This window comes from Lates calcarifer, linkage group LG18 (genome assembly GCF_001640805.2).
Source record: "Lates calcarifer isolate ASB-BC8 linkage group LG18, TLL_Latcal_v3, whole genome shotgun sequence".
Lineage (NCBI taxonomy): Eukaryota > Metazoa > Chordata > Actinopteri > Centropomidae > Lates > Lates calcarifer.
Genome location: NC_066850.1, coordinates 17208464 through 17223632, shown reverse-complemented (window position 1 = coordinate 17223632; position 15169 = coordinate 17208464). Strand labels below are relative to the sequence as shown.

The 15169-nt window shown below is 40.8% G+C and overlaps 1 protein-coding gene across 1 annotated transcript in view; it reads left to right on the top strand.

The window, feature by feature from the left end:
* Window positions 1–13133, top strand: part of efcab6 (EF-hand calcium binding domain 6) — a 46160-nt gene extending 33027 nt beyond the window's left edge. Inside the window, exons 16-28 of the mRNA XM_051077651.1 lie at window positions 598–728; window positions 1927–2150; window positions 2249–2312; window positions 2389–2507; window positions 2593–2763; window positions 3471–3681; window positions 3762–3956; window positions 4968–5105; window positions 5481–5699; window positions 8332–8515; window positions 8615–8802; window positions 10866–11015; window positions 11540–13133. Coding sequence (XP_050933608.1) covers window positions 598–728; window positions 1927–2150; window positions 2249–2312; window positions 2389–2507; window positions 2593–2763; window positions 3471–3681; window positions 3762–3956; window positions 4968–5105; window positions 5481–5699; window positions 8332–8515; window positions 8615–8802; window positions 10866–11015; window positions 11540–11662 — 2117 coding nt within the window. The 3' untranslated portion in view covers window positions 11663–13133. The remainder of the gene's footprint in view (window positions 1–597; window positions 729–1926; window positions 2151–2248; window positions 2313–2388; window positions 2508–2592; window positions 2764–3470; window positions 3682–3761; window positions 3957–4967; window positions 5106–5480; window positions 5700–8331; window positions 8516–8614; window positions 8803–10865; window positions 11016–11539) is intronic.
* Window positions 13134–15169: the final 2036 nt, after the last annotated feature.

Genomic DNA, 15169 nt, shown 5'->3' with positions numbered 1-15169 from the left:
AATTATGCCTTTCTTAGCACATGAACCATTGGAGAAATCATCCTGGATTATAAACAGACTAAGAGTGAGCCTCTTCGTCTCTCATTAGCAGAGCAGGGAAGCACACAGATTCAGAATCATACTCATATCTGCTTGTTTGGGCTAATTATGTGCTTTGGAAGCAGAAAACAGAGCAGCAGGGCATCACTTTAATTTGTATCCTCTAAAAAAATAAAAAGAAACACTGTAAAAAGTAAAAAAAAAAAAAAGAGAGAGAGAAGAGACAGAGAGAAGAGCGTTAAACAAAGCCAGGACGTAAAGTTAGTCATATTTGCATGGCATTAACGTGAGTTTCAAAGATTTTGATTTGTGCTTCTAATTAAATGTAAATTAGGTCAGGCAGTTAAATGCCCAGTGTGCTTGCCAGACATGAAGGGCACTCTTTATAGAGGGTAGAAAAACACCAGTAATTCACAAAATGGAACAAAAATTCAAATTTGTATAATTCCCTCACAAAGAGTGAGAATTTAGGTGAATCCATTAATTGTGTGTCTTATTAAAAGGCCAAATATCAAAACTCTTGAGATTTAACACCTGTTTTCTCCATGGTTTCTGCAGAGGCTGCAACCAGAGACAGGCAGCAGCGCTCTGAGGTTGGTGATGGTGATAGGGTTGAGGTTGACCCCCTCCCTACTTCTGCTGAGCAGTGCCTGGCTGCCATGAAGAACAGGATCAAGGCCATCCATGGGGTGAGCACAACTTTACCAGCTGCTAATCAGAGATACATTCACTATTTCTATCATTTCTATTTTAACATAAAAGAAAAAGAATCATGAAAATTGACTGCCTTTCCTTACAGTTATAATTGTTAAAAATTACTTTTTGACACGACTTTATGTCTGACATTTATTTGGAGTTTTTAAAATTTGGGCATAAACAACAGGTAACTGGCAGACTCTAGTTCAAATTACATACGGATGCACAAACAGCGAAATAGGAAGCAAAGACAGAAGCAGATGCTGGGCTTTTATTGTATAATTCATTCAGATCCATCATGAGTTCTTTACTCTGCCAGTTTTTGTGGAATACAGAACACTAAAATGTGAGAAGTTACTTCAGAAAGAGAGAGGAACGAATCAGGAACAAGCTGATAATAATAAGTAGACACTGTATAACTCTGAATTGAGGATTATGTAGGAGATAATGATGAGCTACTTATTAAGAGTCTGATAATAATATTTCTCCACTATTACTACACGAGGGTGCACGAAGAGGTGTGATACCAGGTTGGTACCACTCTGAACCAGCTGCTGAGTGGCACGAACCTAGTAATGACTCATTCATTCCTAATAACTTAATCACAAATTACTGTTTCTCTGCAACCTCAAGTAAAGTCATACATTATACTAGTTGCTAAGCAGTCTCTCACTAGTTCGTAACGGGAAAGGAAAGGAAATAGCTCCACCTGCTGAGTATTTACATATTCACAAAATATGTCTAGCAAAAATGACAGAGTCAAAAGATAAATTGGGTCTCGCCCTTTTCGCCTCCTGCAAAAACATGGCCAACTTAAAAGCCATGACAATGCAAGATGCAGCCATTAGGAAAGTTTAACAAAGGAACATCACATATGGCTTTTTCTGCTTGAGACCAGTCTTTTTGTGTGCTTGCTGTAGACATGTTTGGAGTGGTTATTTTGAACACAACTCTGAAAACCTGTATTATTAAATCATGTTTTTCATCGTCAGGAGTAACCACAAGTGTCATGGGGTCAGCCAGTATTGAAATCTTATTGGAGCTTACTTTACTTTCTTTGATGTGAAAACTCCAAGGAGGAAATGAATATTTAGGATCTGTTGGTGTGTGACTGCCAACAATCACCCCAGTACACACAACTATTCGATAAATGAATGTCTTGGCTCTGATTTCCTGATCTCTTCCAATCAGAACAACCTGACAGCGTTCCGGCTGATGGACAAGAAACACAAAGGCGTGGTGGACTGCCATGATTTCAGAACACTGTACAACAGCCTGGGGTTTTTCTGCAGGGAGGGAGAGTACGAGCGGCTGCTGGATCTAATTGGCCTGCATCCTGGAGGCAACCTTAACTACGCAGAATTCATCGATATTGTTGAAAATAATGGCAAACAACGGGCACGTGCAACTAGTGTGTGAGTCTGATGTGGTTGGACTTACTCAGCTTTTTTTGCTATTTTGAGGAAAGTTGGCGCTTGAATGTGCTCCAATGTTTTTCTGTCTCTCCTGACAGACAAGAGCAGCTCCATGAGCTCCTGGCCTGTGAAGCACGCTGCAAGTGGGGAGACATATCTAAGGTCAGTATAAACTTACAGAAAGTGCATGGTCCTTTGAATGATGCAATTCTTCACCTGTGCTTCTCTCTCCCATCAGACACTGTGTCAGTTTGACGCTGACGGCCAGGGCTGGATCCATAAAAAAAGTTTGAGGGGACTCCTCTTTACCTATGCTCTTCCTATAAGTTCAGATGAGTTTGATCAGCTTTGGTCAAAGTAAGAGATACCTAGCTAAGGCCTACATCATACAGTGAAGTGCTCATTTCTGTGCCAGCAACAGTTTCTAACTTCATTTTGACAGGTATGATCCAGAGGGGCGGGGCTGTGTAGCTGTTTGTGACTTCCTAGAGAAGCTGGGGTTTCATCACGAAGGGGAACTGAAGTCTCTGAGCCAGAAACTGAACCAAACTGTTGCCCAACTGAATGCCAACAGACAAGTTTCCACTGATGCTGCCTCACTGGAGAATATACAGTAAGCAAAGAAGGATACAGTGTTCAACAAGACCCGATAGATACTTGCAGTATAAACCAAGCTATACTGATTGAGTGCACAGTTTGTTTTTATGCAAGCTTCCTGTGGCATGTAGGGCTGTGGTCTGTCCAATATATGTTGCAAACAGTTACAGTTTTTCTATGTAGTTGCAGCAGTTGCAGGAAAAAAACGGAAGGTGGAGTTTTGCAAACACATTGCAGATCACAGAGGTTCCCTTGGAATGAATGAACTTCCAGTTGACTCACATACATACACAGCCATGTTGAAATAGAGTGTGAGGGCAACAAAAGCACTTTGGTTAAGATTAGTAAAAGATTGTGGTTTTGGTTAAATTTTGGTTAAATTTAAATCATCACAGTGAACTTTTTTTGTATTAAACCAGACCACAATCTTGTGTGCCTGAACTAAACCATAAATATGTGTGATATTGCTGTGGTTTCTGCAAGTCAGTTTTTTTAGTATCACCAAAAAACTTGACAGTCCAGGACCGATGGAGGAAAAGTCGGAGGATCAACCAAAATAATCTGGTTGTTGAGATATTTCATCCAGCACCAATGTGATGGACCGACAGACAGCAGCATGGCCAAAATTGTACACTTGTTATCATTCAGTGTGAAACACACCTGTCTGTATTGTCTGTACTAATAGTGACAATAGTCTGCATTGCACCTCTTGTTTCCCTTTAGGCTCAAGGTTTCCATGGATGATAACTGCAAAAGGCTATCTTACATGGATTTCCTGTCTGCTTTTGACAGTAAAGCAGAGAGGAAGTGTGAGCCTCCTCTTGCTTCCCCTGATGCTGTTCGCCAGATAGAGTCCTTGGACAACCTCAGTCCAGATGTGGCTCTGGCCAGGATGCGGGAACTCGTCACAGCTACAGCACCTAATCTATATAAGGTGAAGCTTACAATCACTTTTCTTCACCAACAGTCTCTGTTACAGCTGATGGCCTCTCTGTGGCTCGTTGTCTTCTCCAGGCTTTCTCAGCCTTCGATCAGAGCGGTACTGGGACCGTCAGAGCTCTGGAGTTTCGTCAGGTGCTGGAGAGTTTTTGCGCTCGCCCATCAGACAAACAGTACAGATACATCCTGTCCAAGCTGGAGCTGGACTGTGAGAACTGCGCTGTTAACTGGAAGGACTTCCTCAGCAAGTTTCAGTCGCAGGAGCCAGTGGTGAGAGGAGCAATTACCAATTTCCTTTTTTTCTGATAACAAGACTGATATTTTTGTGATGATTGCGACTTAAGTATGAAGGTTAGGGCAGGAAGTGGTTAGCCTAGCTTAGCACAAAGACTAGCAGCAGGTGGAAACAGCTAGCGTCACTCATTCCGAAGTGAGAATTAATTAAATATCCTACTAACTTTTGGATGGATTGCTAAATATGTTTGAGAAGCTCTTAACTTTTTCCCCATGAGGATCACATTTTGTGGTTTTTATGAAATGTCTTGACAACTAATGGTTGAAATACCATGAAATTTTCTACACACTGTCATGTCCCCATCAAGATTAATATTATGAACTTGCGTGATCCTCTAACTTTTGTTTTGCACCATCATCAGGTGAACATTTATTTTGGTTTATGACCAAACACCTGCTAAACTATTAACATTCACAACAGACTCACGTCTATTTTGTGTTTAGCCCTAATTAGCATGTTAGTATGCTAACACAGTGGGCAGGTTAGCACGTCATTCTGATCATGTTAGCATGCTGAGCACTTAAAGCACATAAATACAGCCTCACAGAGCTGCTAGCATGGCCTTAGTCTTGTTATGCTAAGCTAAGATGACCACATCCCTGGATCCTAATTTGGCTCCATCTTCTCATCTCACTCTCAGAGAACAGGCAACAGGCAATAAGTGTATTATATAGTCCGTATCATACCATATAGTATAGTCAGTTCAATTCAGTTTTATTTATATAGCGCCAAATCACAACAGAAGTTATCTCAAGGCACCTTTCATATAGAGCAGGTCTAGACTTTCCATAGTTGTATGTTTAGACTTAAAGTTGTATGTCATTAACTGTATACCTCATGTAGAGCGTGTTTGTGTGTTTTATATGTTTCTTTTCATAATGCTGTAGATATTAGAGAGGGCTCTCAGTGGACACAGCGAGTGATGGGCTAAAACCAGATCCTCTATTCAGACCAAGACCTATGGAATCACTGAGCTTTTGTTGCAGGTCCAGGAAGATGTCACAGGTCACCAAAAGATCACCAAAGAGCTGATGGATTTAGACACCTCCAACAGCACCACCATCTCAAAAGAGCAGTTCAGACAGCTTTGTGATCGCCACTGCTTGAATCTAACAAATGATCAGGTAAAGCCAGAGAAACTGTTTACTACAGCTTATATTCCAGTGCATTAGAATTCAGAGAATTCAAAGAGGAAAGATTTCCAACAACACTCCCTGTGCTTTCAAGCTGAAACAACACATACTGGCATCAATCCATGCTTACAAATGAGAAGATGAATCTAAAATCTGGTACATTTGCCAGTTCTGTTCTTTCTAGTCTGATATGTTTTCTTTAATTATTCTAATCAAAATCTAATCCATCTTTGTTGATAATTATTGACTGCGTGAGAAAGTTAGTCATCTGTAAAGCCAATTTACGTGCTGTGTGTAACTCTCTTTGGGCATTAGTCCCCATTGTGGGGATGATTATGTGTATGTGTGTTTCCTTTTGCCTTTTAGTTTGAATGTGTGTGGTGCCAGATGCCTGTGTCTGAGCGGAGGAAGCTGCAGCACAGAGAGGTGCTTCAAAGTTTTGGTGCATTGGGCAGGATCACCCACATCGAAGCAGGGGGTCCCATCAACAACATCCCATCACCTTCTCCTGAGCCGAGAGAGACAACCTCTAGATCCAAACGTTGTTGTCCGAACACTGCAGGTGCCATTCTGCAACGTACTAAGGTACAGCACATGACCTCAAAGCCTATCTACTGTCAATTTCAACATAATGACTCATAAAATCTCACAAGAAACAAATCATTCAAATGAACTTTAAATTAAGAATTAAAGAAATTAGCCTTTGCACATATAATTAATGTACATGTAAATTAGTCAATAGTTTCCACTCTTCATATCCACCTGTTTTCTTCCCTGCAGCTGTGATTCTAATGCACATATCACTTATTTATGCATTAGTTCCTGGTTTTAGTTATTAAAGAGCTCCTTTTCATTTGTATGAAATATTTAGAATTATTATTCATGTATTTTCACGTGACTATTGTGCTAATTATTCAAAATAACCTATTTTTTTTAACCTCACCTGCCCTTATTTTAACAGACATCAAAGGGGGAGGGTGCCTACTGTGTGACAAATTTATTTATTCATTCAGAGAGGCAGGCTACACCCTGGACAGATCACCAGTCCCTCACAGGGCCAACATATATAGACAAACAACCATTCACACTCTCATTCACACCTACAGGTAATTTAGAGTCACCAGTTAACCTGCATGTGTTTGGTCTGTGGGAGGAAGCTGGAGAACCCAGGAGAGAACCCACACAGGCACAGGGAGAACATGGAAACTCCACAGAAAAGCTCTGGGCTCGAACCGGGGCTCAAATCCAGAGCCTTCTTGCTGTGAGGTGACAGTGGTCACCACTGAACCACTTCGCCACCTGACAAATTTGAGATACTATTATTTAATCAAATGTTTTTGTCCCCTCTTGAAGACTTGAGACTTAGTTCCAAACAGCTCTGCTAGGATCTATGATCCTTGAAGGCACCAGCAGCTTTGTAAAGCCAGACAAGCTCAGTCTGTTACTCCAAGATGTTATGTATGTGCCTCAGTTTTGAGAGCAAGATGGAACTTTTTTTCCTTTTTTTTTTTGCGGAATATATGTTTTGTAGAGATATTTTCACACAAAGAATAATTCAATTTGAGCAAATGCAATATACATACGTGTTATCCACATGAACATCATGCATGCCAAAGTTCAACTCTGATCAGAGACACATGGATAGTAACAAACATGCAAATAAATGTATTAAGCAGTGAATGTTTTTTTGTTTGCTCAAATGAGATTTCCTGATAACAGTTTTTCTACAAAATATGTTTCATGGTCTTGCAACAAATCTTTTTCTGAGTGGTATAGATGTGGATGGAATTCACCAGCCTTCAAAACTCTGTGAACAACCATTTAAAAGAGGTATTGAGGTATATACAGACTGAATGTAAAGAGAATTTTAGAGGTGGCAGAATAGCCTGTAAAGTCAATGCAAAGATGTGAGAGGACACAAATTTCCCTGGGGCAAAGATGCAACTGCCATAGTTGAAAATGTTTCAAACTTCAAAAGAGAGAGAGAGAGAGAGAGAGAGAGAGAGAGAGAATAGCAGAAAGAAGTGGAGTTCCTGGAAAGTTTTAAAATCAGTAGTCACATCAGCACCCTCTGCGTATGTTTAGTTAGTTACAGCTCAAGTCTGTACAGTCAGTTCATGAGCTCAAGAGTTGAAAATTTGCTTAATGGGGGAGCAGCAGGGCAAGCAGCAACTGTGTGGCCTTTATCTCACCTTTTCTTCAGAGACGTATTTTCAGAGACAAGTTTATATTTTGGATATATTTGACCATATTGCAACATATACAGCAGCAGCCTCTGCAGCAACAACTGGCCATTACAGGACACTAGCACATGAAACTGCTTAACTGCTAGGAGCTAGCTGCCTTTCACTGACTGAGCGTCATCACCTTCACACACTGCAGAAAATACAGGGTATTTATTAAAACTCTTATGTTAGTTTAGTACTTTGTTGTATTCACTCCCCTAAAATTTGGATAGTGAATGACAGAAACAGCAATAACAGAAAAATATGATTTACAGTGATTGCCAATGTTAGAAGTTACTTTACTGGGTGTTTAAAGCAGATACATCCTGTTCTGAAGCTCAACTGTTGCTTTTTTGCCCTGTTGATGTCTACCGATCTTTTCTTCTCACTTGTAGCGCTCAGTGGTGGTGGCTCTTCAATTTGTTCTTTTTATGTTTTATGGTGGCTGGCAAACTATGAAGTGACTCACTACAGTGCCACAGTATGACATGTGTCATACTGTGGCACTGTAAACTTTGTTTACACCTTGTTGCTTGGCAGCACATCCAGTCTTATTCTTATTTAGCAGCCAAAAGGAAAATTAAGGCGGGCTTTGTTTATTTTTATTGATAGAAATTAAGTTTTTGTTTATTATTTGAAAATAACTTTTTGTAGATTTAAAAGTTACATAATTTCACATGACATGACAAACATATATTTGACATATGTTTGAAATTATATTAAGCAGGTGCCTGTACAGTCTTGTTAGACTGAAAGAAGTACACTACAAAAGTTAAAGATGTTTTTAGCAGAAAGGAATTACTTCATTATTTAATTTTATCAAAAGTAAGTGATATGAATAATATTCACCTGACTAATCAGACTGAATGAGAATACAAATCAGAGTTGGAATCAGCTGTTGGTGCAAACTGCCTTTAAATAATGTAAGTTGGCACTTTTCTTCACTGTATTTGTGCAGCCCCTCTCTTGACTCCCCCTCATTCCTCTCCCAGTCTGCCTCCCAGTGCATCCCCAGGCGTCCTGCCTCAGTAGGGAGGCCGGGAACAGGAAGCCCCTTGGGCAGCATGGAGAGGAGGCTGCGTGGGGCGGTGCAGCACTGTTGGAAGGAGATCCAGAGGAATTGTGCTGTGCAAGATCCTCAGCAAGAGGGACACATCAGCGCTACCTCCTTCCTGGGTGAGCAGAAAACCACTCATATATGGCACTGAACTATCTCTTCTATATGCTACTGTGTATACTTTTGTCCATTGCTAATGACTGACGATGTGTGTGTAGAGATCCTCCAATCTCTCAACATCAGCATCACTCAGCAGCAGCTGGAGTATCTGGCTGTGAAATTTGATTTCATGAGTAATGGACGTGTTTCCTATCACAACTTCCTTCATCACCTCCTGCTGAACCTAAAACCAGCAGAGGCCAAGACGACTTTTGAGCGATGTAAACTCCCTCTTCCTAATACCCCGGTAAGAAAAAAACAAGAGGACAAATTAATTCATCTGGATCTCATGTGGTGACAGACATCATATTATGTTACAGCTGTATTTGTGATCTCTGCACTGTGTATGTTACAGTCTCACTGAAGGGTTGGGGAATACTTTGTAGCCTAAATATGCCTGATTGAGCAATGACTTTAGAAAAATATGATAATTTATTCTTTGCATAGTCAATCACATCATTTCATTGGAACTTATTTGCATAAAACAGTACCTGTCGCTGGCTGACAGCTGTGACATAACACACAACAGACTTTGAGTACAATCCAGTGTCTTTATTTATCAGCATGGGAATTCATCTTGTGTTAACCTTATTTTACTGAGCGAGTGACCACTCTGCAGGTGAAAGCGTACAGCTAACTTAAACAGTTTGAGAGAAGATAAGCAGCACACATGATGTTGGTAATCTACAGTAACACACAGTTTGCTTTCTAACATTCTGGGGCCCAGCCTATCCAGTCTCATGATACTGTTTCCCAATAGTTAGCCACTGTAGCATCCAGTCTGCCCCAAGTCCAACATGAGAGGATGAAGAGGTATGAAATTTAACCTCTCATCTTGTAAATGCAACAATGACTGAAACTCTTCATAAGTAAAAGTTTGGCTATGCAAATATACTATCACAAAAACTTACATATAGCACCTTTAAAACAACAAACATATCTTATTATGGGTGTTAAAACTTCCAAAAAAGAAAAAAAAAATTAACTGGGAAAGTGTAAATAAGACCTTTAAGCTGTTGGCTCATTAGAAAATGAGAAACTCATGATTCTTCATTAATAACTTTTACAACTGCAGAGTTTTTATTCCTCAACTACTGACTTAATAACTGCAAACTGGCAGCCTTGTTAAAAAGTGAGAAAATTTCGATCGCCATGGCAATTTTTAACCACCTGGTAATCCAAACATTTCTCCTCTTAATGGCGCATAAAGGTATCAGTAAACCATCAGCCATCCATTATTAAGCCATTAGGGACAACTCATAAATTCTTTGACCTATTAGAAAGTAGTATGAAACAAAATATTAACAGTCGTTTTGACACATATTTTTGACTGCAAAACACAGTGTGTATTTGGTAGACAGCTGTATTTTAAAAAGCTAGTAAAACATTTTTCCTTTAAGGGTCCAATGCTGTGACAATCAGATTACTTTTATATGCATGTTAGCATTTGAACATATCCATTGCTCACGTACCTGTTGTGTAGACACTCATCACAGCTGGCATTGAGTCTGACACTGGGACACGGGAAATGTACTTTCAGCTACACGTAGCCATGCTGAGCAGCACATGAACACATTTCAAATTAACTCAGTCGTCCCTCTCCTTTCCTCTGTTTAAGGTCTGATCTATTGTAGTTTTATTGCTGCAAATTTAAACTGAGTTACAATAGTACGTGGTAGTGATGGGGTGGGGTGGGGGCTCTGGAATGTGAGGGGGCGGTGATGGGCGACGGCGGGTTGCCAGATTGTGTAAACTCAGCGGGGACCTCCCACCCTCAGGCTCTCGATTATCACCTCCCATGACAAACAAATTTGGCAAGTCTGGTGATTTACAGTGCATTTTTTGGCATGGAAAGGTATATATGAAGCTTTGAACAATGACACACGGGTGGGCACGCTCTAAAAGGCCCCCCGCTGAGTGACTAAGCCGAGCCCCAAGCTTCGATGGAGCGTGTGGGTGAGGGCCTAATCTGGCAACCCACGAGCTGCAACCCTCCAAACCAACTTTGGAATCACAAAAACCTGCATTGTCTCGACTGAACCCACCATCTGTGTAAAATTGCAGACCCCCTGCAACTTATCTGATTCAATGGTGTGTCTGTACTTGAGTTTGCAGACAAAACCTCTTTATGTGATCACAGAACAAAAAACACTTTGTTCAGAGATTCAGCGTGTGATGAAGTGAAATATTACAGATAATGTGGGGGCTCTCACCTCTATTTGTTGCTTTCTTTCTCATTGTTCATGTCTTCCTGTTTCGGCCTCGTACTCCATGTACTGACTGGATCCTGCACGGTCTGATCCGGTCCAGATGAGCCGAGGCGTTCTGAGCAAAGACTGTGTGGCGGTCATGCTGAGGACTTTCGACGTGGTTCGCTCATCCTGGACCTCCATCAGGCGCAGCTTCCTGACATCTGACCGCACCCGCTCAGGGAGAGTCTCGGTGCAGGACTTCAGGAAGGTGAGGTCAGCTACACACCACCCTGCAGAGCTCCACCTGCTCCACCTGCTCCGCCGCATTCAAGCGATGTCAGGCACTTTACGATAAACTGCAACTTTATGAATTATGCAACTGTTTGAGCTCCGCTTGTGTCTTTTCTTTCAAAATGTCTGAAGAATGATGGAGAGTGACTGAAAATCCATAAATCTCAAGTGTGCAAGCTTGAAAAGCCACATACTCAGACTTGTTCATTTGACAGCCAGTCAGTAATTTTAATTGTTCAATTAAGTTGAAGGTTGAAACAAGACCGAGCTGACATTTTGGCCCAGGAGAGCAGCAGCTGACACTCCTGTTTTATTGTCCCTGCCATTTACCTTCTGTACAGTTTCCTGAAGACAGCGCTCCCTGAGCTGATCGATATAAACAATTAGCAACCTGGTTAGGGATGACATCTCCTAAACCCCCACCTAATACACTACTCACACACACACACACACAAATGTGTGCGCATGCACACTCTGTCTTTTTGTGTTGTTTTCCTGCAGGTGCTGTGCCATTTCAGTGTGAATCTGTCAGAGGAGGAGTTCTTCCACCTCAGCTCTTATTTTGATGCCAACACCACAGGGCAGATCTGCTACAACAGCTTCCTGTGGGCGTTCCTTCACTGACCTTCATTCAGAGACTTAGAGCAGCTACAGCGAGCATGGCAGAGTTCCAGCGTGGGCATCGAATACTCAGGCTCCAGGTTAAGTGTTTGGCAATTACTTTGATTATAAGCAAATTTATTTGGTGATACGCACTGTAAAAAGCCAAATGTAATGTGAAATGGTGAACACCTCAAAGTGGCCTTTGCATTTTAGCTTACTTACGTAATTTCCAGACTATAAGCCGCTACTTTTTTCACACGCTTTGAAACTTGCGGCTTAAACAATGATGCGGCTAATTTATAGATTTTTACGGGCTAACGAGCTTCATGCCGCAAAAACATTTAGACACCTGCGGCTTATAGACAGTATATGTACAGTATATGTACTTTTTTTTTTCTTTTTAAATTTAGTGGGTGTGGCTTATAGTCAGGTGTGCTCAATAGTCTGGAAATTATGGTATCTTAAATCTAGAAAAGATGTAAAGAAAACATAAAGTCTAATGTTCAGTGCCAACTCTCAGTACAGAGAGAGCATACTCCAGGGTGTGTAAGCAGAGATTCAACAGAATAACCTGATACTCAGACACAACTGCCTTTTTGTTTCACTTAATTGGTTCAGCCTGACATTGTGTTCATGTTAGCTCACAGCAACCTTCACCACTGTGTTCATCTCACATCTCATCCCACATGACGTTCCCATTCTTAATTCCACTTACTCAGCTTTGATTAAATGTTTCCTTAAATGCCAGAAGCAGCTGTTAATAGGTACACCATCAGATCTATTTAAATCTCTCAGTGGTGGGCTGTGCATTTCACACCTAGGCCTTCACTGCTGTTCTACCTGAATTAACTCACATCTCAATACCGTCATTATGATGTCACGGCTATAGAGAATAAACGTGTCTCCAAACACTGCAGCCACAGCTGAGCCACACACATACACGACTGGCCAGACTCGACTTTCAGCATTAGCCTTCATAGCGATAGAAAAGGACTTATTGTTGGCACTGAGACACACAGATAACCTCTACAACAGAGTCACTGAACTCTTCCTCCTCCTTGAGAAAACAGCTATTAAATCTATACTAATGTGTTTTAGCTTGTGTTAGTAGCTATAGATGCGATTAACTAGCTCTGACCAGTACGCTCCCTGACTGTCCAATCAGATGACATGAAGTCATTGGCGTTATCGTAGGCCTGCTAGATGACCCCTGGTCTCACCAACTTGAAATCTGATTGGTTAAAGGATCCCCAAGGCAACAGTTTGCCATTCATTTTTTAAATACAGGGCCCTGCACTGTTGACTCTTCTATTCATTCTATTATTATTCAGTGATTGTGACAGTGTTTAGGCAGCAGAGAAGACCTTGCTGGGCCTGACAGCTCACCACTGGACTCTCTAGGTGCAACACACCTGAATCCAGAAAGGATGGGAAGCACTGCTTTTCAGCCTGTTGTTAAGTTACTCTAACGCAGAGAGAGAGAGAGAGAGAGACAGAGAGAGACAGAGAGGCCTCATGTCAAAATCCAATTTAAATACCTTCAATAATACCTTGATATTATGCTTACATGATGCATATTCTTTAATAAATTTGCGTGCAAAATATATCACAAACTAACTTGGAACTGAGGTATGTTAATCTGGATCTAGCAGCAAGACTTTAGACTAAATTTGATCTGTCAGTGATAAAACAAATGAGCTGAAAATCATGGAAAAATAAGGATTAACAAAAGGAATTGATAAATGATCTGCCTGCTGACTGACTGACACTGATTTGTGTTCCAAAGCCAATCACACGAAGTGCATTTTTAATGATGCAGACGACGAGAGGCACTGGGAGTGTCCTTTGTTCAGATGGGAGGTGTGAAGTGAGATGGATGACAAGGAGATAGAGAGGACATCTGTCATTCATTCAAAGGAAACACTACCGCAGCAAGATATACTGTAGCACTTAGAGAGGAGAGAGAAATGTGGAGAGCTGGGAATCATTATCTGAGGAAGCTAAGTGAAGGAAGAGCAGATGGAAATGGAAAAGGGAGGACAAGAACTGAGAAAAAGAGTTCAGTATTGTGGTTGGAATGGCAGAGTGAGAAAAAAGAGGGAAGGAGGGAGCTAGAGGAAGACAAGAGCATATGAAAGCTAGTTGTATTAATGGCAAAGTGAAAAGCCGTCCGTGAATAAATTACCCAGTCTCCCCCGGGATTACTAATGTAATTATTTGAACGAGGGTTCTCATTAGAATGTGCAGAGGTGTGGAAGACCTGCAGAACAAAATGGGAGACAGAGACGGAGCGGTGAGGTTTTAGCTACTGGAAATTAACTTGCTGCTCTGGGCTCTATAATTGATACGAGACACAGATACCTTTGATTGGAACAAAAAGGGAGAACCAGGATGAGAAAAGTTCCCTCACCACCTCTAATTTTTCTTTCTATAGAACAAGAAATAATGGAGAGTCGAGAAATAAGGAAACATGATCCATGGGTCACAGATAAGGTTTTATTCAATCAGTGAATAATCTGTCAGAACCAGCAGAATCTTTATGGTTTTAAGAAAGAAAGATACTTTACATTTTTAGAGTTGTCTCCAGGAGCGACACAGTAAAATTTTGCAGCTGTTGGGTCTTCATTTCCCTATTTTGCTGTTTAAAAAATGGGAAAGCCCCCAACAACGATGGCAAAATACAATACCATATGAATACTTTCATTCCAAAATGATATACAGCCAATTAAAAAAGAGATTTCAAGTCATAACCATCCCGTATTGTTGAAATATAAAACATTCAGCAAGTAAAAATGTCACCAAGGACACAAGTTACTTCCAGTCCTTTAAAAAGTAGCATCACAATCTGCTTTTAAGTTTTAGCTGACAATCATTCTGCCTGTGTAGGTGTCCCTTTTTCCAAGTGGTGAATAGCTCATTTTGGAATAAAACTCTTCATATGCAGATTGTCTGAATAGCAGAAGTCATTAACTCTTTTAAGCATGCCTCACAAAATAAATCAAGAAAGTGTACAGCACTTTTGTTTTTTTTTTGTTTTTTTCTTGGAAAAAACAGGAAACACATAACACAGCTATTGAAGCAGAGGAGCATCAAAGTGAGAGACATCTAAATGAGGGCTGGAACTGGGGAGTCGGACGAAACAGACAGCTTTTCGTGAAACGTAGAGATGAAAGTTCCTCCCATCTTTTGGTCTTAATAGTTCCCTTTATTATTTTCTCTGAACATTTTTCTTCGTCGACGCTAATTAAGTTTGTTTTAAATGATGAGGCTGAGCGCTCCCTGTCCTCATGCTCAGTCTCTTAACTGTTTTGCTTTAAATACAGACTCACACACCCTGTATTGTGCTTGCATGGACCCACCTACCCCTGACCACACTGAAGCTATTACTTCTGAGCCTCTAAAATCTCCCGTCTCCATGCCTCAAATTATGAGGCTTTTGTGAGGACTGCAGTGAAATTCTGTTTCCATTATTAAGTCATACCATTGCTTATTCTCTAATTCCATTTTTTTTCTTTTAAACAATTAAGA